Source organism: Pundamilia nyererei, unplaced genomic scaffold (genome assembly GCF_000239375.1).
Source record: "Pundamilia nyererei isolate P.nyererei 1_Seehausen unplaced genomic scaffold, PunNye1.0 scaffold00186, whole genome shotgun sequence".
NCBI classification, from domain to species: domain Eukaryota; kingdom Metazoa; phylum Chordata; class Actinopteri; order Cichliformes; family Cichlidae; genus Pundamilia; species Pundamilia nyererei.
Genome location: NW_005187587.1, coordinates 881,435 through 903,926, shown reverse-complemented (window position 1 = coordinate 903,926; position 22,492 = coordinate 881,435). Strand labels below are relative to the sequence as shown.

The 22,492-nt window shown below is 42.9% G+C and overlaps 1 protein-coding gene and 1 non-coding gene across 2 annotated transcripts in view; both read right to left on the bottom strand.

Annotated features, from left to right (window-relative positions):
- Positions 1 to 6: 6 nt before the first annotated feature.
- Positions 7 to 22,492, bottom strand: part of LOC102193514 (caskin-1) — a 43,828-nt gene continuing 21,342 nt past the window's right edge. The window contains exons 7-21 of the mRNA XM_013914315.1: positions 21,357 to 21,465; positions 20,807 to 20,915; positions 20,354 to 20,448; positions 19,121 to 19,235; positions 16,308 to 16,406; positions 16,017 to 16,201; positions 13,465 to 13,546; positions 11,080 to 11,147; positions 8,847 to 8,954; positions 8,225 to 8,326; positions 7,960 to 8,098; positions 5,266 to 6,068; positions 4,533 to 5,190; positions 2,432 to 3,053; positions 7 to 180 (exon numbers count right to left, since the gene is read on the bottom strand). Of these exons, the coding sequence (XP_013769769.1) occupies positions 84 to 180; positions 2,432 to 3,053; positions 4,533 to 5,190; positions 5,266 to 6,068; positions 7,960 to 8,098; positions 8,225 to 8,326; positions 8,847 to 8,954; positions 11,080 to 11,147; positions 13,465 to 13,546; positions 16,017 to 16,201; positions 16,308 to 16,406; positions 19,121 to 19,235; positions 20,354 to 20,448; positions 20,807 to 20,915; positions 21,357 to 21,465 (3,391 nt within the window). The 3' untranslated portion in view covers positions 7 to 83. The remainder of the gene's footprint in view (positions 181 to 2,431; positions 3,054 to 4,532; positions 5,191 to 5,265; positions 6,069 to 7,959; positions 8,099 to 8,224; positions 8,327 to 8,846; positions 8,955 to 11,079; positions 11,148 to 13,464; positions 13,547 to 16,016; positions 16,202 to 16,307; positions 16,407 to 19,120; positions 19,236 to 20,353; positions 20,449 to 20,806; positions 20,916 to 21,356; positions 21,466 to 22,492) is intronic.
- Positions 10,103 to 10,174, bottom strand: trnap-cgg (transfer RNA proline (anticodon CGG)). Its single transcript has one exon. It is a non-coding gene; the product is annotated as a tRNA-Pro (tRNA).

Genomic DNA, 22,492 nt, shown 5'->3' with positions numbered 1-22,492 from the left:
CGGGAGAGTTTTCTTACACCTACGCATGATGAGGGGGGAGGCGAGGGAAAGGGCTTGTAGGAAAATGAGATGCGTGCAGCAGATCAGTCCAGCATCGCATCCAGTTGGTCTGCCAAGTCGTCAAACATGCTGCCAATGTCGTCCAAGATGGAGACTGTTGCTTTTTTTCCGGAGAGAGAGCTGGAAGTTGGGCGAGAATAAAAGAAGGGTTCGGTTAGTGCTGAGGCATACAGCAAAGAATCAGAGATGGAAAGTGGAGGGATTTGAGAGGATGCAAATATCTAACACTGATCGCACATTAGCTACTTTGAATGACCTTCTGTGACCTAAGTTGTCACCGGTGATGACCTCTAACCCCAGGCAATAAGAATATGTATATTTTGTTTGTTTGTTTTTGTTCAAATTTTAAGTTCAAGATAAAGTTTTGGCAGTCAGGGAACAAAGAAATAGATCATAGCAAAGGTTTTTCACATTTCTTTCAAAATACAGGGTTAAGGTCTCATTTCCACATATAAGGACTTAGACCAGCTAACATTCCAGCTCCTGAGTATAAATTCCGTGCGATGTTGGATTAAGTGGTTGTGCAAACTGTCTGCAGCATTTACCAGTGCTGCTTCTTGCAAGCACCCTCACATAAAACCACGTGGAGATATATCCAGAGGTGTGAATGTGTGTGAAGCAGATTACTTCCTGTTGCATGCTGCATGTCAGACACTCCTGACCTAATTCTCCCAAAACTGTCCAAAGTTCATGTGTTTAAGCTTGTTCTGTGTTGTGCTTATTCACTTGTGAATACAGGGCCGGTATTACCGATACCAGCATCAACACTAATGCTTTCAATTATACATAATACTTTTAACTTAGAGTAGTGTGTCATGATTCATGAGGTGAGTCATCATCAGTTTGCAAATTCTGAACACACTTTGCTGATCACTAATTTAACGATTTAAATGAGCTATAGGCTATAAATAAAACAGACCTGACAGTCAACACAAAAAGGTTGAGACATTTTTCAAAGTGCATGTCTGAGGAATATTTTTCATTTCCCCCAAAATAATTAATTTAACACAGTTCACTGAGCTACATACTTAACTTAGAGGATAGAAGCAAAGTATCTTACCCTGATAGTATTGATCCAATACCAATACCAGTGTCGGATCGATACTACTACGCCCACCTCTAGTTGAAGCAGCTAAAGATGCCAGAGGAGTCATTTGGATAGTTTCAGCTGGTAATATTTGATTTTTTTTCCACCCAGCAAGTTTGTTTTCCTTCTAATAGTTTGTCTCCATGAATTCCAAAACCCATTTGGCTACTTAGCTATTCGATGCCCTGTTATATCTAACAGCAACCTTCTAGCTTTGTTGTCCTGTCATTATTGATAGTGGTGCAGTCGGCAATTCTTGGATTCACGACGCCTCCCCGAGTGGACTCGCAGCGTGTAATCCCCTTGCACTGTTTTTGGTCTTCTTCCTGACAGCCTCACTGCTTTGCTGTTCACTTTCCTTACAGTGAATCACAGAGCTGTTTTTAAAACAAAGGGAATGTTTACCACGGCCGCTGCTTTGCATTTAAATCATTGCGATCAAAACGCGGCACGGCTTTGTTTGTGAAGCAGCCGCAGGAAATGCAATTTCATCGTCCGTTTGCGTGCGCGACAAACATACCCATACGCACAAGCAAACCCTGGCTGGGTCCAGATTTTTGAATTCCTCCACTCCACTGAGTTGATCAACTGAGGGGGAATGAGTTGATGATATTAAACAAAAACAAATTTGGATCGCTGTTTTAAAGCAACTCATTGGATTAGAATAAAAGTGCTGCTTTATATCCTTCTCCTTCTTTGCCTTTTCAGCTGCACTGGAATAACTGCTGATAGCTAATGGGGAAAAACATATATCCCCTTCCTGTTTTGGTTTTCACAGGAGATCAAACAAAACTTCAAACCCATAGATCAGGGCTGTCAAATGTAAGGTTTGACAATCTGAGCATCTTACCAGAAGATTTTCTGTTTTTTTACACATTTATCATGTAAAAAGCTGCTGAAGTTTCACTTCTTTTTCCTGTATCAAGATATGTCAGGGATTAAATATCTTTAACCTGGCAGAAAAGGGAGTTTCACTGGTTGGGCCCACTTAAGATCAATGGCTACATCCATGTTTTGTACTGTCTATACTCAAACCAGGAGTGTGTGTATATTTCTCACAATCTTGAGTTTGATGTCAACACGAGCCTCGGGAGTCCTTTCTGTACAGCACTAGCACTTCCATTACACTGAAGCCTGTAATAAGCTGTCTCAATTTGCAGCTCTACACCGCGTCAAGTTATTTATGATCTAATCCCTTTGTCATTAGGTTGGGTGCCAACATGCAGTCCCGATGAATATAAATCTCCTTTCAGTGGGAAAATGAGATTTGCTTCTAGTACTCACTCATTTTGTGTGTCCTCCTCTTTGATCTGATGCTCCACAGCCTCCAGAGCTGCAGCCAAAGAGGCGCTGGTCTCCTCCAGCCGATGCTGAACCTCTCCCTCCTGCTCTCCTTCCCCTGCTCGATTCTCCACACTGTCGCTCTTTGAGGACTTCCTCTCCAGCTCCTTCAAAGCCCCGTCCTCGGCTCTGCTTCTCTCCTCTTCCTGCTCTTTGTGCCTCCTGTGCTCTCGCTCTCTCCTCCTTTCCTCTTCATCTCGCCTCCTATCCTCTTCCTCCTCCACTTCCCGCAAGCCCAACAGGTCGATGGAGAGACCGGTGATCGAGGAGCGTGGAGGTTTGACGGGGTGCGGTGAGGGAGTGGACGGACTCTGGGCTGGAGAAGGGGAAGTGAGAGGGAGCCCGGGTGAGAGGCAGGGAGCGGAGGGGGTGTCGGGGGCTGGAAGAGGGGCGGCAGAGAGCGGAGAGGAGGGTTTGGGGGCCGGGGTGGGGCTGGCTGCAGCCGGGCTGGTAGCGGCGGGGCTCGGGCTCATGGTTGCTGAAGCTACTATTGCTTTGCCAGGTTTAGGTGCTGTCGGAGGCCCACGCGGCTTCGGGGACACGGGGGGAGGGACACGCTTCGACTCTGCTCAGAGAGAATCACAAAGAACGACGTCATTTTTCTCACATAGATGATATCTATTTCTCTGAAGAATCAAAACAAAGAGACTGCTGTTATCGATTATTGATTTTTTAAAAATGTTTTAGTCTTTGAGCACCTTTGTTTCCTGGCATAGTTTACTTGCCTGGTTTTGAATTTACAGAGCAACAGAAACATTTCAGTTTTTAATACTGAATGACTTAATGAGGTTTTGACCTGTGTGTGACCAAAAGCGTCAGCTAATCGAGTGGCAGCAAATCATGTCCTGAAATGCTCAGCACGACCTGCTCAACTTCAAACTGAGCAGAAAAGAGAAAGAAAGAAGATTTAAGTGGCTTTTGATGTGGGATGTTTGTTTGTTGGTGCTTGTCGGGCAGGTCTGATGACTTCAGAAGCTGCTGGGATTTTCCCCACACAACCATCTCTATGGTTTAAGGGAAAATATCTAGCCAGCTGCAGTTCTCTAGGTGAAAAAGCTTTGTTGATGTCACAGGTGGGAGGAGAATGGCCAGAGTGCTCTGAGTTGACAGGAAGTCAACAGTAACTCAAATAACCACTGGAGTGTAAAAGAGCACTTCTGAACACAGCGAGGGATAACAACTGTAAACGCTTATGGAGCCACCGCATGTGATGAATTCTAACTCTTTTACTAATCACTGATTTCATGCAGAGTACAAGGCTACACATAAAGCAGGATGTCTTTGGATTAAATGACATTAATTTAAAAACAATGTTTGTCATGAATATGAACAGATGTTAATGATATTTAAATTAAGGTAACACGGAAAATAATATAATAGGACCTTTTATATTTGCTGTACTCAACTATGCAATGTGTGTTATAAGCCAAGTTAATTAATATTAACTATATTTTATTAAACATGTGGGTAGTGAGCTGTATGTGTCTGAGTTTAGAAGAGAAGAAAAATGGTCCCATCCGTTTTTTTGGTTCTTCCTGTGAAATGGGAGTTTTTCTTCCCTACTCTCGCCAAATGTTTGCTCATAGGGGGTCGTCTGATTGTTGGGATTTTTCTGTTGGATTGTAGAGTCTTTAACATATAATACAAAGCTCCTTGAGGCGACTGTTTTTGTGATTTGACCTTGACTTTCATTGTTAGTGCCCAAGGTCAAAAGGTTTCACGAAACCATATCCAGTATTGTATAATATGAAAGGCCATTGAGGGAGCTATACAATGCACTTTTTGTTTGTTCAATACGACACCGTACGTCATCAACATAAGATGACGCCATAACAGGCTGATGTCAGCATGTTGTAATAAAACATCATAAAACATCAAAGGTTTTATGGGGGGAGTTGCGTGTTCTTCTTTTCTGTCTCTGTTTCCACTTTCTCCACCAAATAAAGGCAGAAATTAATAAATATTTAAACGCCCTAAGTATAGGATTTTGATTTTCTGACACAGAAGTTAAATTCAGTGACCATGTGTTGTGTGTGTGTCTCACCGGGACTCTGGGCCAGCTCAGCAGTGTCAGGCCCGGGTATGGGGACCCTACGAGTCGGAGTCGGGGGGTCAGCTTGCGGCTTCTTCAGGGTGACAGTGGATGGTTTGGGTGAAACTGGTGGCTTCAGAGACTTCCTAGCTTCCATCCACTCACAGCTCTCCTTGTTGGTCTCCGTCCTCTCGGAGATCTCAGACACCGGCCTCCGCCTCAGGATCACGCCGCCGTTCTGCTGCGGCTCGCTTTCAATTTTACGGCAGCTATCTATTTGACTGATAGGAGAATCTGATTGGTTATTGCTTTGAATGAGATGCTCCGTGTGCTCAGTCGTGCGTGGCCTCCTGCGTATGGTGTCAGAGCCAGTAGTCGTGGTAACAACCGTGGTAGACACAGATGCAGGAGCTTCAGAGTCCGCGGCCACAGGACGCGGCTTCCTCCGGAGCGTCGCTGTGCCGTCTGTGATCTCTGATGCTGAGGTGAGCACGGTGGAGCGGGGCCGAGGCTCGGGGCGTCGCGGGACCGGTTGCTGAGGTAATTGGTCAGACTGATCTCCAGGGAGGCCTTCGGGTCCACTGATGGTCCTGCGGCGATTTAAAACATCATCTTCTTCAGATGCGAGACCTCCTGCGCCTGCCTGGCGACGAAGAAGCGGCGGACTCGCCTGCAGATCACATCACTGTTAGACATGTAGCCCAAAAAACTCATACATTTGACTCTCACAGTCACTGTCACCCACCTGCAGGTAGTTCGTGCTGCTTCCCAGATTCTTCGGCAGCGTTTTGGTTCCACTCACGATGGATGTTTCCAGCATGGCCGCGAGGCTGCGAACACTCCCAGAAGCTCCGTCTGACCTCTCCAAGCCTGCTGACTCCTGAGCCCTTAAAGCAGCTCCCAGGCTGCCACAGTCACTAGCTCGCCGCTCTCGATAGGTTGGCAGCCCGAGCAGTCCCTCCACCTGCCCCTCGCCCTCCCCGTCACCCCCGGTAATGGAAGAACAGGACCGTTTAGGAGGTGTTGGGGGCCGACCTTTCCTACGGGGGCGAAGGGTAACAGATGATTGGCTGCGGTTAACAGTGACATCATTAGCGGCAGCGGTATGTGAAGAGCTGCTGCGGCACACGGTGGCATATCTAGAGTCTGATTCTGAGCCAATTAGACTGTGAGTTCTCCGTCGCTCTTCCTCCACGTTGGGCAGCCTCAACAGAGGTACTGCCGAGTCTGCTGTCGACTGCTGGGTGGATGGCCGCGGCCGAGCCCTGGGGGAAGCCTGCTGGGTCCGAGTGTGCGGGGGCGTTTGCGGTGGGGTTTGAGTCGGTGTGTGGGGAGGGGTCTGTGTATGTGCGAGACCTGGGCGAGGTTTGGCCCGAGGGCTGGGCACCCCGTCCCTCTGCTTCCTCGCCTCTTTCCGCAGCTCTGATGTAGTGCTGCCGCCTGGGCTGGATGGAGGTGTAGAGGGGCTCTGAGGAGGCTCGGAGCCACTTTCTCCTCTCTGAAGCTCCTTCAGCCGCTTCACTCCCAACATTATCTTCTTCTGATGACCTGAGGGGGGGGGCAGGAGTGCGGGGCAAAACAGAGGATTGTGAGAAGAGAATAAGCTATATTTACACTGCAAAGCTAGGAGAGAGTGGCATTTCTGCATAAAAGCCACCATGAAATACAAATTTACATTTTCTTGAAAACTGCAAATCTTTAATGGCAACCTCATTCTGCGCTAGTCATGCAGATTAAAACTAACAAGGTTTTGGAACAATTCTCCCCACCAAAAAGTTGAATAATAATTACATCTCTGTATAGGTTTGTTTTGTTTTTTAACAGTATTATCCAAGTAGGATCTGATATCCTCGTGTTGTTCCCACATCATCATAATAAATGTTGTTCCAGGTTCAACATTGCAAGTGACCAATGACATTGTTGTGATGTCATACTTTTGCGCCTTAAAAAAAATCTACTTAACTTGCAAGAAACCGCCTCTGTCCGCCAATCCAGCAATTTGAATTTGCTGCATTTCAGGATACTGTTCTTTAATACATGGTAAGCATTATACATATTGTCCTTGCAGCATTGGAATTTCATAAATAAATTAATCGCTTGGCTTGCAAAAGTTATTGTGTTATTGGTGGGACCGTTGCTAAGCAGCACTCCCACTCTATGTTATGTCCAAATTCTTCCAGTAGCATAATTCTGGTTCATATCCTGCCCTGCACCGTTTGAAACGTCTAAACATTAAAATGACTGGCTCATGTGCACGCTGGCAGCCACACGCAAACATGGCGTTAGTGCGGAAGCTCTTCACGGTTTTTGACAAACTAAACCACAAAAACACTTGTAACATCCAACTTGCTCAGACATTTAAATCAACCTCACACAGAGCTCAGAGCCAGCCACAAGCCAGCAGCCTCGGTATGAGCAAAGGATCACTGCAGTTAAGAGGCAAATTACAGAGAAGAGGTTGAAGTCCTGTTATCTTGTTTTGTCATATGTAAAAGTCTCGAGCCACCCCTCAAACTTTTGTTTAATAATTTATTTTATTATTAAAATAATATCTTGCATTGTAGAAAAGTTGTTTTTTTGCTTGTATATGCTGAAAGCTGTAGATTACAGCAAGAAAACTGGCAAAAATCTCTACTAGACTGGACTAATTAACCGACAGAGTGGAAGATGCACAAAAATTCTATCTGGTAGGATTTCTCTTCAACCTGCCTGCGCGCTCAAACAGGAAAATCCATCTTCTTTCCAACAGTGTCTTCCTGAAAGCCAGCAGATATAGACTTTTTGATCTGTAGGCATTCGAGTGAGAGGAGTGGCATTTAACTGTTCAATAGACTTCCATTATAATTTGATAAAGGATTTTTGGAGACAAGCAGAAGCAACCTCTGTTTTTATCTTTCTTCACTGACCACATTTTTCACACTAAAAACACAAATTTTGTGGAGCTACTTCTTGGCACTGTCACATTTTTTAAAGGAGGTAGATACGATTTACAGATTGGCAGCGAGAGCAGTGCCGAGACGATTTTTACATTTGTTTTGACAGCTGGTTACAATGAGTCACACAGAGCGTCTTCACCAGGTGCAAACAATAGACACTTAACAGGCTGAGGATGATGTGGCGCATAATCGTCTGTTATCGCTTTATTGGTTCATTTGAATCTCAACGTTCCCTCTGTGATGCGTTTATACGTTTGTTCACATTAAATTCTTGTATCTCTCACACACAAATGGTTACACGTGATTATAGAGAACAGCTTGAAATGCGCTTCGACACATTTTAGCCAATTCAATATCTACGCAATTTCTAAACAACAAACACAGAACAAAGACACTAAGAGCGACTAACAGGAACCCGGCTTCCTAATGAAGGGTCGCACTTTTCTATAGAACTTGTGTTATAATATATTGCCTATAATCTTAATAATGACATTTTATCTTACCGAGCTTAGTGATGCCAATCTCTCGCAGATCTTCAAGGCTGATGTCCGAGACAAAGTCAATGTTCTCATAACCATTCTGCACGAGTACCTGGTAGTACTGACTAAGGCCCAGGTGAGACAGCCAGTCTGCCAGATTAGCCTTGATTAAAACAAAGACAGACAGACACAGGCACAGTTATGATGCTGCGTGAGCTGGATGCGTCTGTGCTCTTGTGTTCGTCCGACCTCCTTATTCTAGATTGTATGCAGCAGCTAACATCCTTACAGGCTTGTGGTCGGGCAGCCAGTCTGTGGAGGGCAGCTTGCTGATCTCTGATATTAACTTCTTTCGATGTCCGGGCTTCATGACCCCAATTGCCGTCAGATCCTTCAATGCAAAGCACACTCAGTCACATCATGAACTCACCACCTCTACTGGAGGTGTTTTTATTTTCATTTCTATTCAAATGTGAGCAGTTTTTACAGGCAACTCGGACATTTGCACACGTGATATGCCTTCGGGAATATTTTGGCTTTGGATAATCTCTGATGAGTGTCGCCTGTCCTTTGGGGACGTTTACATCATAGCACTGTGTTTGCTTCAGCGCACACATACACACACACAATCACATTAAAAACCACATTCAAGGACAAACACAGAGTAGTGTTTACAGCACAGACTGGAACACGCGGCCATGTGTGAACACAGGTATGTAAATGAAGCAGACGGAGCATGAGAAGTGACTGGTTGAGGCTTAGGACTCACACCGGGGGGTCAGGTGACAGAGACAGGAGGGTCATGATGACATCATCCAGGTCAGTGGGGAGCTGATTTTTGATAGCTGTGCTGGGCGGAGCCTTGACAGACAAGGGGCGGGACGTGAGGGGGTCAGGGGTCATGACCTTACCTCAGGGGTCATGCGGCTAATGGTGTCTAGATCATATCCCGCGGTGAGGAAGTGGGTGGTGTAGAACTGCAGCTGAAACTCACCCAGCCACGCCACTACTGCCTGCTTCTAGAACAGAGAACACAGAGCGCTACTGCCTGCTTCTAGAAGAGTCCACAGGCCTCTTCTAGAGCCCGCTCTACAACATAGGAGAGAGGACTGTTCTAGAAGACAGCACAGAAACATCTAAGGAAATTCCCAACCGGAGCCCTAGCCAGCAAGGAAAGAGAACCTACTCTGGAACACATGAAGGGGAGCCGTTCTAACTAAAAAGGGAATAAAACATAAGAATAATCCCTCCAATTATTCAAACTCTGCCTGAAATGACTTCAAGACTGTCAGGAATAATAATAATAATAATAGTTTTTCCAAATAATGTTTCACTCCCACACAGTGCTCTTGGTTATCCTCTAGGGTTTGTACAAAGAGTAAGACACATTCTGGATAACAGATTACAAAGTAAGTGCAAATATAAGATGCCTGCTTGCTCCTAGTGTTAATTAGCCTCTTACGTTTTGAGATCTCTGCCACTGAGCTACATCCCACCATCATCTCAATTCATACTTTTCAGTCACATGACTGTTGCAGAGCACTACAGGGCAAAACACTGTCCCCAGGCAGGTCAATTAACAAATAGAAATACATAAAAGCATATCTTCAGTAAGCAAATTATACTCATACAAATATGTGGTTCCCTTTAGGGGTCGCCACACTGAATCATCTCACCCTGTCCTTAGCATTCTGTGTCACCCTAACCCCCCTCATGTCCTTCTTCACCTCATCCATGAACTTACTCTGTGTTCCTTCCCCTTTCCTCCTGCCTGGCAGCTCCATCTTCGACATCCTTTGTCCAACATACCCACTATCTCAGCCTTGTCTCTCTATCTTTGGCTCCAAGATGATCAACCTGAGCTGGCCCCCTCCATTCTGGTCAAAAACCTTGAAGTCTGGCACCTGTCTTTTTGTTATCCACGTTATACGTCACAGCGGGTCTCACTACTTCCCTGTAAGCCTTCAATTTTACTCACCCTTCTAACCTTTTGCCAAAAACATCTTTATGAGATTTCCTTCATTTTTTTCATCTTCAGTGACCATCGTTAAACCAGACCTGCATCTAGTATGAAAATTTAATGTTTAACCTTGCAAATATTTCACATAGCCCTCCCTGTTGATCTGGACTTGGGTACCAGTACCTGGTTTGTGGGTGGATTAAATGAGGGCTCATCCGGGAGTTGAACCCGGGACCTCTCGCACCCGAAGCGAGAATCATACCCCTAGACCAATGAGCCAGTTATAATAATGGGCCCTCAGTTTCAGAATAACTATATACAACATTACTGGTTTCAAGGCAATAATATGTTTATATAACATAAATCTTTTCATAACCTATTTCCATTTTCCAGTGTGCCAGATTGGAGACTTTGCCTGCTGATTCTAGCCCTCGGGCATTTAAAAAAACTCACAAACACAACAAAACAGATCGACTGGCCCTAAAAAGAAAGCCCCACAAGGATTACTTCGTGCTCTGCTGCTGGTTAATTAGAGCTGGGCAAACTGTTCACAACATGAATATATCTTCATTCCCCTTCCTTGTATTTAGTGATGACAGAAGTCTTCGTGCTAGAGATCTCAAAACTCTAAGCACCTGATGTTGTGACACTACACCCTTCCAGGGGATTTGGGGTTAAATAAACCTTTAGGGGTCTAACAAAATAATCTTCTTTAAATCACTGGTAAATATGTGTTATATTTTCAGCGGTGTACATGTTATAGAGCGCTGCGTGAGGTCAGTCAGTGAGGAAACGCTAGGACGCAGCACGCAGATCAGCCCTGAGCTCCACAGAACACGCAGCACTGCCAGCAGCATGTGGGTGTCTCAGTGCGGTGTGAGGGCAGGGGAGGGAGGGAAAAGGGAGAGGGAAAGGGGGGAGGGACAGAAGGCAAGACAGCAACTGACTCCTCGATGTGTCTGTCACTCTGCCTGTCTCCATGGTGACACACTCGTATGCCCAGCCTCAGCGTGCCAGCTTTTCAGGTGCAACACAACCACCGTGTTTCCCACTGAAACCCCACCATTGCAGACGTTCTTTCTGCTACTTGAGAAGAACCAGAAGCAAACGGAAAAATGGAAGCACCGGAATGAATCAATCCACCGGGAAAAAAAAGAAAAGAAAAAAAAAAAGATACAACTCACTTTCCCATCATCCTCTTCGGCCTTCCGTTCAAACGAGCGCTGCTCGTGAACCGTGCTGCTGGAAGAGCCTTAAGGTTTAAGTGATAAAGAAAGGCAAAGAGAAAGGACAAAGAATAAATCACATTACTCTCAACAATTTTCATTTCTCTGTTAATTACACCTTAAAGCTAGCTGTTTACAAAACACCCGCCTATTTATTATTTCTATTGAGTTGTTTAAGAAATTAACGGCTTCATGTGAAATCGTGGTCCTTTGAAATCTACCATCACTAAACAGCTGTTCTAGGAAATTAACTGTACTTCAAAGAAACCGAAAAAAGATCAGAAACAGTAACTTATCTCCTAATTGTTTGCTTTTCAAAACGCTGCAAAGCCAAGAAATGATATTATGTGGTGATCTAAAGGATTCTTATGTGGGAGAAGCGCAGGAGAAAGGAAACCATGCCAGATTCCCACTGCCTATGGAGCCCTTCTTAACAGCTTTCATACTTGGCTGGCTCGGCAGCGCTGTTTTAGCACTACACTTCCCACATAACACTTAAACCAGTAGAATGACAGCAGATTAAACATGCTAATTTATGGGCTTCTTTTAAAGTGAGATTAGTAAAACAGCTACAGCTACAAAGTGCCCAAATTTAAGTGGGAGTCTTGAGACACTGTGAAAGCGTCTACACCACGAACTGTACGTGCACATTAATACAGAACATTTGCTTCAATGCTACGCGAGTCTTTGTAGCCCCAAGTGAACACTCACCTGCTGTAATGCAGACCTGCAAACAGCTTGTAACAAATAAGGTTTATAAGCTGGTTCAAATCCACAACAACCATTAAAGTTTTGACTGTAAAATTAATGCGTCTGAAGTTAAAACTTCCCAAATATATCAACCCTGTAACGCCTGTAAGTCCATCTTCTTTCATACAAGAGCGCTACATCATCAATGTTATTTGAATGCACTGAATCCGACACATGCAGTGCTACTGTGAGGAATGAAGTCCACAAAAATACTGATGTAGCAGAAGTGAAAAGCATACCAATCGAATTTCATATGTGCAAAAAAATCCCCCAAATTTCACATTTCTGGCAACTATTTCATGCTTCATGGAGTTAGCAGAACTCATTTTTTATGCATGTTGATTCTTTTATGTAAAAATATGAGGCTCCAATAAAAAGATAGACGTTTCTGATTAAAAAAAAACCCAAGGCCAAGTGAATTTAATTCCTTCTTTAAAATCTGTATTACTCACTTTGTAAGAGATGGTCTGATGAGATCTCTAATCTGCATGACAACATCAACATCTGTCTATGGTTCAGTTTTTAGTGCTGTATCGCAGCTAGTTTTTATCAGAGAGATGATATCAGGGATCACTGGGTAGCCAAAACTACTTACTCAAACACAAGATCAATATTATTGATCGATACTGGCCATTTACTGGCATTAACCAGCAGTAATCACGGCTGAGAAACTAAAATGAAAAAAGAAGCGATAAGCGAAAGGCATAGTTTGTCCACCAGAGGGCGCTCTGCAGCTGATCCAAGCAGAGCGAGAATGTGTAAACAAATAAATATAACAAATGTCAGGGACGTCTGTTTGTGATTGTGTGTCTAAAAGAAAAGAAGACATTGCATTTTTAAATCACCAAATATCAGCATCAGTATCGGTGTCGGTATCGCAAAATAACTACACTATGAGACACAAAGAGCGTAACATTTTAGCTTCACACTTGCAATACTAATCGATCAAAACTGACAAACTAAGCGTTTCCTCTGCAAAATAAATGTATTTCACGCTCACAGGAACGTTAGATATGTAAATTAATAGTTTTAAGCTGGTAGTTTAACGTAATCTGTTGAATTTCTTTGAGCAGTTTTTTTATTCTGCTTATTGCAAGCAAACCTCTGCGGCTACAGCTAGAGCTCTGACTCAGGAGAACAAGAAAGAATCCATGACATCCCAAGAAGCCATGTCCCCAGCTGCTTACAGCAGCTTTTTAGAAATGAAGAATAACTTGAAATACTCTTCTAAAAGGACCGAGACTGGAAATGCTGCTTGTGTCTGATATGAACAGACATGTGGTCTTTAGAGGGCCAGGCTGAAGAATAAAAAGTGATTCACATAAGCAATCAAAACAAGCCCCGAGGCGCTTGTTGTACTTGTGAACACTGCCTTGATCATTTTTAATTGTCATCACTTACAGACAAAAGCAGGTTTTTTTTCCAAATTAACTGATCGCACGCGTTTCCTTTCAAGCAGGCAGAGACAAACTTTGTCATCTGTGCTTAAATCACTGCAGCAGCACACTTAAATTAAAGCTGACACGAATGAACACTTCAAATACAGACGGCGATATCGCGCTACGCTGTGTTCGTATGAGTGTGTGTGCTTACTTGCTGACTGCTCCACAGACTGCGACTGCTCCAAGAGATGCTCCTTGGCTTTTACCGACTGAGACAGCACAGTGGCCAGGAGCTGAAACACAAAAACACACACAGATATGCTCATATGTACACACACACGCTCACATTGAGAAACATTTACTCAAGCATAATCGTTCAAATCCCAGAGGCGGTCGGTGACTCAGCTCAGTACTCAGCACTCTGCCTCCTGTATGTCCTACAATTTTCTGGTACAGCAGAAATACCAGCAAGACATTTCTTAAATGCAAGACACTAAAAAAACAGGAAATACACATTTTATACCAACTGTTAAAATATCCTTTAGTATGTGCTGAACAGCAGGATGTACAGAAAGGAAAAGCACAACAAATGTTTATGCTAAGAATTAGTTTCCTAGATCTTGTCCACATGCGGTCGATGTAATTTAATACAGTGGGCGACACATTTAAGTGCAGCTTTAAGGGAAACTAGCTTGAAATCAGACTCAAAATCATGGCCGGTTACCTTTAACTGTGCAGTTAAAAAATAGTGGTGCAGTGATGCTTGCTAAAGCTGCTACTATAGTGGCAGGCTGACATACAAGTAGCACTCTATAACTGAGCATCCTGATTAGCTGTAGTTGGTGTCACGTTCTCTGATGTGTTCATCAGTATGAATGTGGGTGTTAGATAGAAAGCACTTTCTTAAAAAAATCTTGTACTAATGAGTGAATGAGGCAAGAACCAGTGCATTTAGCATTTACAATCAAATATTAGACTGATTCTTTGTTAATAGTTCATCTGTGCCTGCAGCTTCGTCTCCATCTGCCTGTCCCTCACATCATGCTCCCTGGATTTGTCCCTTTCTCTCTCTCCGCTTCACTTACTCTCCAGTGTGGTAAAATAACACATGAATTAATAATGAGCTGTCAAAGGGTGAATGTCATACAGTCCCGTAGAAAAACAAGAACACCCAATGACTCAGTGGCTTGCACAACCACATTTAGCAGCATTAATTTGAAGTAATCGCTTTCCGTGGGACTTTATCGCTCCCTCGTTTCATTGTGGAGGAATTATGTCCCACTCTTCTTATAGCGTTGCTTCATTTCTTTGAGGTTTGTGAGCATTTATTTATGCAAAGCTCTCTTAAGGTCCCACCTCAGCATTTCAATGAGGCTGAAGTCTAGACTTTGACTGGACCACTGCACCTTGTGTTTTTTCTTTTTAAGGTATCCTGTGTGCCTGGGATCACTGTCCCGTTGAATGACCCACTATCAGCCCAGCATTAGCTGTCAGACAGATGGTCTTGATTCTAGAAGACTTTGGTATAAAGAGGAGTTCATGATTACTTAGTGGCTATTAGGTTCCCAGAACCTGTGGCTGCAAGCGAAGCCCAAATCATTCCCTGTCCACCACCGTGCTGCCAGTTGGTACGAGGTGTTTGTGCTGATTTGCTGTGTTTGGTCACTTTTAGTCTCATCTGTCCAAAATGCATTGTTCCAAAAGTCTTGTGCTTTGTTCAGATGATGAACTTTGCAATCCTAACCTGTGCTGCCATGTTCTTCTTAGAGAGAACAGGCAACCCCGTCCAAACAATTCATACTCGTTAAGTCCTTGCTGTATTTATACGCTATCACATTTAGAAGATTTTCGGAAAACTTGACTTGAGGTCAAAGTCACTGAGATCAAACATGTCTAAGATTTTTAGTAGATACTCCTATGGTATCAATTTGAAGCTCCTACGTTGCTTCGTTCTCGAGTTATCGCATTCACAAACCTCCGTGTCCACGTCGAAGAAAATCTACTCTGGAAAATAACTGAAACTAAAATCGAATTAAAAAAAACAAAAAGTCATAATGAAATAGTGAAACACAAAACTATAATAACTCTGGTTCACAAAGACCAAAAATTGTGTTTTCAATTGTTTTGGTTAACGTCCATCATCACAGGTGTTTTATCAGCAAAATGAAAGGAAGTTTTTGCCGCCTTTGATCTTAACACGCTTATCAGCCACCTTTTAAGGTGGAATATTTTCTTGAATATTAGTTCAGTTTTTATTGTGACTCAGTCAGCGGACCTTAAATATAGCACTTAATTGTATTTGTTATGGCTACATGCCATATGCATTAGTGATGACTGGATGTTCGGATGCTTAAGAAGATCTATTTAATAGAATCACATTATGCAAAATACAAATATTCTACTTCCTCACTTGCAGAAAACAAACAAACTGTGGAGGTGTTTCAGCGGTACACCTATGACAACAGCTCAGGTGCAAAAACACGATAAATAAGACAAAGTTGAGTTGCTTAACTTGAATTCAGCTGCTACACTGTATCCAAACAAACACAATGCACCTTGTGTGCTGCTAGGAAAAAACAACCAACGGAAGAATAAACTGAGCAGGAAACAGAACTGTGGTTATCACATGAACTACAGTTGTGTTTGTTTCCTAGAAATGTTTTGCCGTTTCCCAGAAACGGTGTGTGTGTGTTGTTTTGTAAGGAAACAGCAGCAACGTCATGAAATGTGTGCAAACACAACTGAATGCAAGGAGTCTTTTACCTTGACTCCTTCTGCTTGTGCATGCAGGCCGGGAGCATTAAGGCCGTGGGTGTTGACCCCTGGCGTGGGTGCGGGGTGGGGACTGGGTGCAGGAGTGGTCAAAACATGCGTGTTTCCAGAGCCCTGCAAGCTGCTCGATGACCGAACACTGCCGAGGCTGCCGACGCTGCCGCTGCGCTCGCCACCTCCACACATAAACACACGTTGTAGAGCGCAGCATTACACACACACAACGTGTCTGACACACATCATTTCCTTTTTTCCCCCCACAAAAGCACGCTTTCAGTTTACCTGCCAGCGGTTTGCGCAGCACCCAGATGTCCTCACTGGTGCTGCTCTGCTGTCCCAAAGTGGGAGAGCCCTGAGGACTCAGCTCTGCAGCTCGTGAACCTGTCTCACACACACAGAGACACACACAGAACCCCACATCTGTTACTCCTTTGGTCTTAGTATTTTAAACTTAAAACTTTGTATTAGCAAAAATGCAGAAACAGAAACAATATCTGAGCGATAATAATGTGTACTGCTGTTCCCTACATACAGTAAATGTGTTGAGCTTGTGATTAAACACTGTAAAAGGCACAGACTCACACGCAGAGATACACTCACTCAGCTCACGTGCATAAACATGCTACTCATAGTGGGAGTCCTGAGGCTTGTAGAAACCCACAGACCCTTTTGGTCAAAACACCATGAAGCTGTTGTGAATGACACATCCAGTGACGTGTGGTGATTCTACTTAATCACTGTAATGCTGATTAAAAATGCCGAATACGGCCTCTCAAGTTATTTATAACAAACACGGCATGTCGAGTAAGATAAATGAAAGGGTCATTTCACTGGAATTATAAGAAATGTACAAAGGAGGCATTACTTTCATGGCCTTAGTTGTCATAAAAACCCAAACAAAACAAAGGTTTGAGTCAGTTAGGACCCACACGGGCTAGATAAATGTATATGTGGACAAATTACTAACTTTGTTAGCCTTTTTTTGTAAATAATTATTTGATTGAACTGATCCTTTAATGAAGAACTGCCTCAAGCACATATGGCTATGTAAAAAAGAAAGTCTTCAAGGGACAATATGCAGTCTTGTTTAAAACTAAGTACACCATTACTGCTTCCACAGGTGATTGTAGCTCAGGAGGTAGAGCAGGTCACCTACTGATGGGAATGTTAGTGATTCGATCCCTGGCTCCTCCAGTTTGCATGCCAAGTACTAACCAAGATACTAACCCCAAGTAGCTCTCTGACGCATCCGTCGGAGTATGAATGTTCATTAGGAAGCACTAAAAAGCTTAGAATGAATGTGGCATGTTGTATAGAGTGCTTTGAGTACTCCAGCAGATAGAAAGGGCTATATAGAATCAGTCCATTCGCATGAATACACAAACACAAAAGAGCAGTTTGCTGGTCTGGAGCACTTGGGTGTGCCCAGCAAATTCATCCCAAGGTCAGACTGTGCAATGCAACAGCTCAGACTCTACAGGCCTCAGTTAGCATGTTAAATATAAAGTTCATCACAGTACAGTTAAACAAAGTCTGAACAAGGCTTCTTTGGAAAGCTTGTCTCTACTTTCTGAAGCGAGCACAGCTCCGAAAGCCCGTTTTTGATACTAAAAAAAGAAAGTATCTATAACTTGAAATGTCGAGTTATCTTTCTCTAAATTTTGACTTATTAACTCAAAATTTTGAGAAAAGTAACTCGAAATTTCAAGTTAGCGCTGCCAATCAGTAATCTACGTAAATGACGTCATTTCCTTATTACCGGGAAGCTGAAGCCCTCAGCTACAAATGCTACAGCTAAGCTACCAGTATTACAGCCAGTCATAAATGCACAAATTGCTAAGTATTTTCAGCGTAGTTCATATGAACAAACCAGAACACTTCTGGAAAAATGTCCTCTGAAAAGGTGAGATCAAGGTGGAGATGTTTGTCAAAATGCACAGCACCATGTTTGGAGAAAAACATGGTGCTGTACCGTTGGTATGAATGATTCTTCTTTGATTGCGAGGCCGCTAGAGTGACACAAAAAACAATTATTAAAGTTATCGCTGCTAAACATGGTTCTGCACGCAAGTGAGTCATGAGGTGTACTTAGTTTTTCACAGGACTGCTTCAGTTTTTTTAGGCCTTTTTGAGTATTTTTTTATTTGGCTGAACTGATTCTTTGATGAAGCGTTGCCACAAGCAGATAGACAGCAGGCTTTTTATGTGTTCTTGACAAAAAGCAGAGAAAGGATTCTTATCTGTGACTTAAAGTGACACTACAATATGTACCTGTCTGACTTTGCTGCTCCTGAGAAGTGGAGAGAGGAGGAGGAGGAGGAGCAGTGGACAGAGGAGGAGTACACAGAGAAGGAGGAGAGATAGGGAGAGGAACGTACCCAAATGAGGAGAACCGAGGAAGGGACTGTGTGTTGGGGTTAAGGGGAGGAGGGGGAGGCAGATGCAGGGGAAGGACTTTGGAGGGGGGGTATGAGTTTCCGTTGACCGAGGCAATGGGGCAAGGGTTGGGCCTGCGGAGGAGGAGGGTGTGGCACTGCTGGGAGGGGGAGTGACCTGGCAACAATCCAGGAGGAGGGGGGGGCAAAACAACAACAACAACAACAACAACACAACAACAACTGATCAGTCAACTTGAAACAAAACAAAAGTCTAATCAGAAAAAATCAGAAAATGCACAAAATAATAGTTGATTAAACTTAAAACATGAGAAAAGAATACATCCATATATCCACAGGGAATATATCATTATAAAACAAAATATAATATCACTACAGCAATAAGGCAAACAAACAATATGAACAAAAACATTACAATCTAGCAGGGTCGGACTTGTTTATTAATTAGGGAGGGTGACAGAAGGAGCAGAAATATAGAGGGGTGATTCAGGGCCGACTGCGGATAGAGGACTATGTTTGATTGATGCAATCAATGAGACTGGCAGGGTGGGGAAAACAGATGGTATGCCCCAAACAGGCCGATGATGCCACAGCTAGCTACAACTAATGACCAGCTATAGCTGCGAAACAGCTGCTAAGCTCACACGCACATCCACCCACCCACCCATGCACACACACAGCTGTGATGCGGGTGGTCACCTGCCCTCTTGATGACTTCCACCATGTTGGAGGGGAAGTAGCCCACACGGTCATTTCCTGTCCGGTTGTCATGAATACAGCCTTTCCATCGGCCATCAGAGTGCTGCTCTAAAACCTGTGCACGTACAAAGATTACAGCCACTTTTCATTTCCTTAACAAAGACTGCAAAGCCAAACTAAAACCATACCTATATCAAGTTTAAATCTTTAGCTCTGAACCTCACACTACCAGCTAACTTCAAACTATGGCAATAGTGGCTACTGCTCAGATGGCAGTGTAACAAATTTAGCTGTTAATTCTTTATAAAAATACTTCTACCATTGTTTTGCTTTTACTTTTTCAGACTTAGCAGCTGAAATGAGCAGAAAATGTCTGTTTAAATTTCCATTTAAAAAAGGCAGTAGTTAAAAAAATGAGTGGGAAATAACACACTATGCTATTTAGTCATTTAGCTATCATTAGCTAGCATTAGCATAGTTAGTAGTTTGAGGCATTTTTGCGAAATATAATTTAAAATTTTCCATGTATATCATAGATAAACTGTGTTTTATCAAGTGCCCACCTTGATAAAGTGGAATAAGTGTCCACCTTACTAAACCCTGAATTCTTCAATCATAATACATTACACAACTGTTTTTACATTAGCAGGCTGGCTTTAGCGTTGCCATTTTTAGCCAGTTGGCTACAAAACTGGTTAAAAACACAAAACATACTATATAAACTGCCTTAACATGTATATAGTTTTTGTGAATTATTTTTATAAAATTCAAATCCTTTTAAATTATAGATATTATATATAGTAGATGACCTCAAAACAAAAGCCAACATTGCATCTGCTTTACGTAATGTATTTTCATGCACATCTGTAAATAGGTGTTCGCTAACAGCGCCTGTAAGTGATTACTTTTTCATATATACAATGTAGCTTGCAAAAAAGATCAATAAATATAGAAGAATAAAGAAATAACATAATAAATTGACATAGATGTCTGTGTTTTCTTATATGAGTGAAGCGAAGAAGCGCCATAGCTCTGGCAAAAATAATAATTTGTTTTTAATAATAGTTTGTGTGGCAAAACCTCTTTTCAGCTCAGTGATGCTTACATTGTAACACCCAACTATTAAACTGTGTAGACAGATTGATATTACCGACACAGGTTATTATGACTGGCAAACATGCAGCAAAGGCTGAAACATATTTTTATTGCGGAACCTTAATTATAAAGCTATACCGTGATGATGTCGCCAGCTTTGATGTTGAGGCTGGTAAGGTCATAGTTGTTGCAGTAATCCTTTAGTGCTCGCACCTGCATTGCAGCTGAGGCATCTACAACACAAGAGTATAAAGTGCAGACAGAAGAGAACGGAGAAGGTGATATTGGTGGGTAGTATCATTAGCATAATAAATTTCGCCAGTCTAATCAATACAAGAAAATCCCAAAATAAGAATGGACATTATGCCATTGTTTTAAATGTCAATAGCAATAAATTCATTTTAAAAATGTCTTTTTACAGTATGTTGTTATTTATAACAAAAACCAGGTTCCTAATAGTTTTAACACTCACAAAGTGGGCATGGCTTGAAAAGCAGATTTTTGGTGTTGCCACCAGCTGGGAGGGTTTAAAAAATGTGTCACACAAGGATTTGTGAGTTGGTGTGCGAGCTCGTGCACTCGTGGCCTCACCTCTCAGTAACTGTTTGATCTCCCGGCTGGCCTGCGTGGTAGTGAACTGGTTAACGATGTCCAGGGCAGTCTGACTCAGAGTGTTTCTCACTCCTGCACTGATGCCGCTCTGGAGTGACGCGGAGGAGGAAAATGATTAAAGCTGCAAAATCAAATTGTGTGTCACAAAGAACATTCCACAGTAGGGATGTTTGTTGTGTGCGCTGCCTGAGCATTAACATCAAAAGTGAAGCGCAGCAGGACGAGAGGGGACACTTAAAATGGGCCCTTTACAAAGGCAGGGTTAGGCATTTACATCCATGTTCATCTGAAGGTCAAAAAAAAGGTTAAAAACCGAACAACAGGTTTGAATATTGGATGACAGGCAGGAGGCTGGTCAGCCTGCTACTGTTTTATGTAATAAACAATAACAATATAACATATCCCACAGTTTCCTCACAGTCAGATGAATGACAGTTGCTGGGGTGTGAATTTGCACAGCTCATAGGAGGGAGGTCAGCATTAACAACAGCTTCTTATGTAAACACATTAAACGGATAGTTAGACTTACATCCAGCAGCAGGCGTACTACCTCCGTCTTCCCACAGAGGGCAGCCTGATGTAGTGCTGTGCCAGACTCGGACTGTCTGTTGATATCTATTCCAGCCTGAATCAGCAACCTGCAGCGAAAAATAATAAATATTTCAAGATAACTTTTTATGACTGCTCTAAAGTAAGAAATGAAAGAAAAGCATCTACATTCATGCAACTCAATAAAAGTGGAAATAAATTCCCCAAAATGATATTTGGATTAACCAGTTTTTCAGTCTTTTTCTCAGATGTATTTTTCATAGTGTTTGTGTTAAGAGCTGCCAGTTTGAGTGAATGGGGTCTCTGTGTTTGACTGACAGCTGTTGCCAGGCTTCCACAGGAAGAGGGAAACAAAGAAAATATGTTTCTAGTGTAACTAAAACCCACAATGTAAAAGGAAAGCACCTTTTGCACAGGCCAACCCTTTGCGCGGTTATCTAACATAGGCAGTTGAATTTTACCCTGTAAATGTTTGTTTGGTTGGTTATTCAACAAATTGCAGGAAAAGATTTGTTTATAGAGGGTTAAAGAGGAAGTGGACTTTGGCAAGAAAGCTAATTTGTGTAAATCTTTTGTGCCATAAACACACGCTCACTGTGTAGTAGTGAAGGCAAGAAACTGAAGATTGAAGAAAAGGCATAGAGAGAAAAAAATCACTGGCCTGCTATAGCGTTGGGCTCAGGAAACTGATGGTGTTGCCATGTTCTGTCCTATACTGCCAATTGAGGAGGAAAACGTTCAAAAATGCTCACAATTAGGTCAGCCAGCAACTTGTCACTAACACAGTTCACCAGAACCATCTATTGATCCATCTGTCTATTTTCTGCTGTTTATATATGTCCAGGTCACAGGAGCAGCATTCTAGACAGAGATGTCCAGACCTCGCTCCAACCAGCCAGCTCTCTTTATCAGAACAGAGCGCTACAGTGTCCCCAATACTGCAGATGACATGAGTTTGAATGAAAATCTCCCGCAAGGCCCCAATGACAGGCAGCAGCCACCTTACGTCTGTAGCTCCATGTAGGTGCAGAGCATGATTAAGTCAGACTCGGTGTCCTCTGCCTCCTTCTGAATGGTGTCCAAATTCTGCCATAGGTAGGATTTGACGATCCTTCA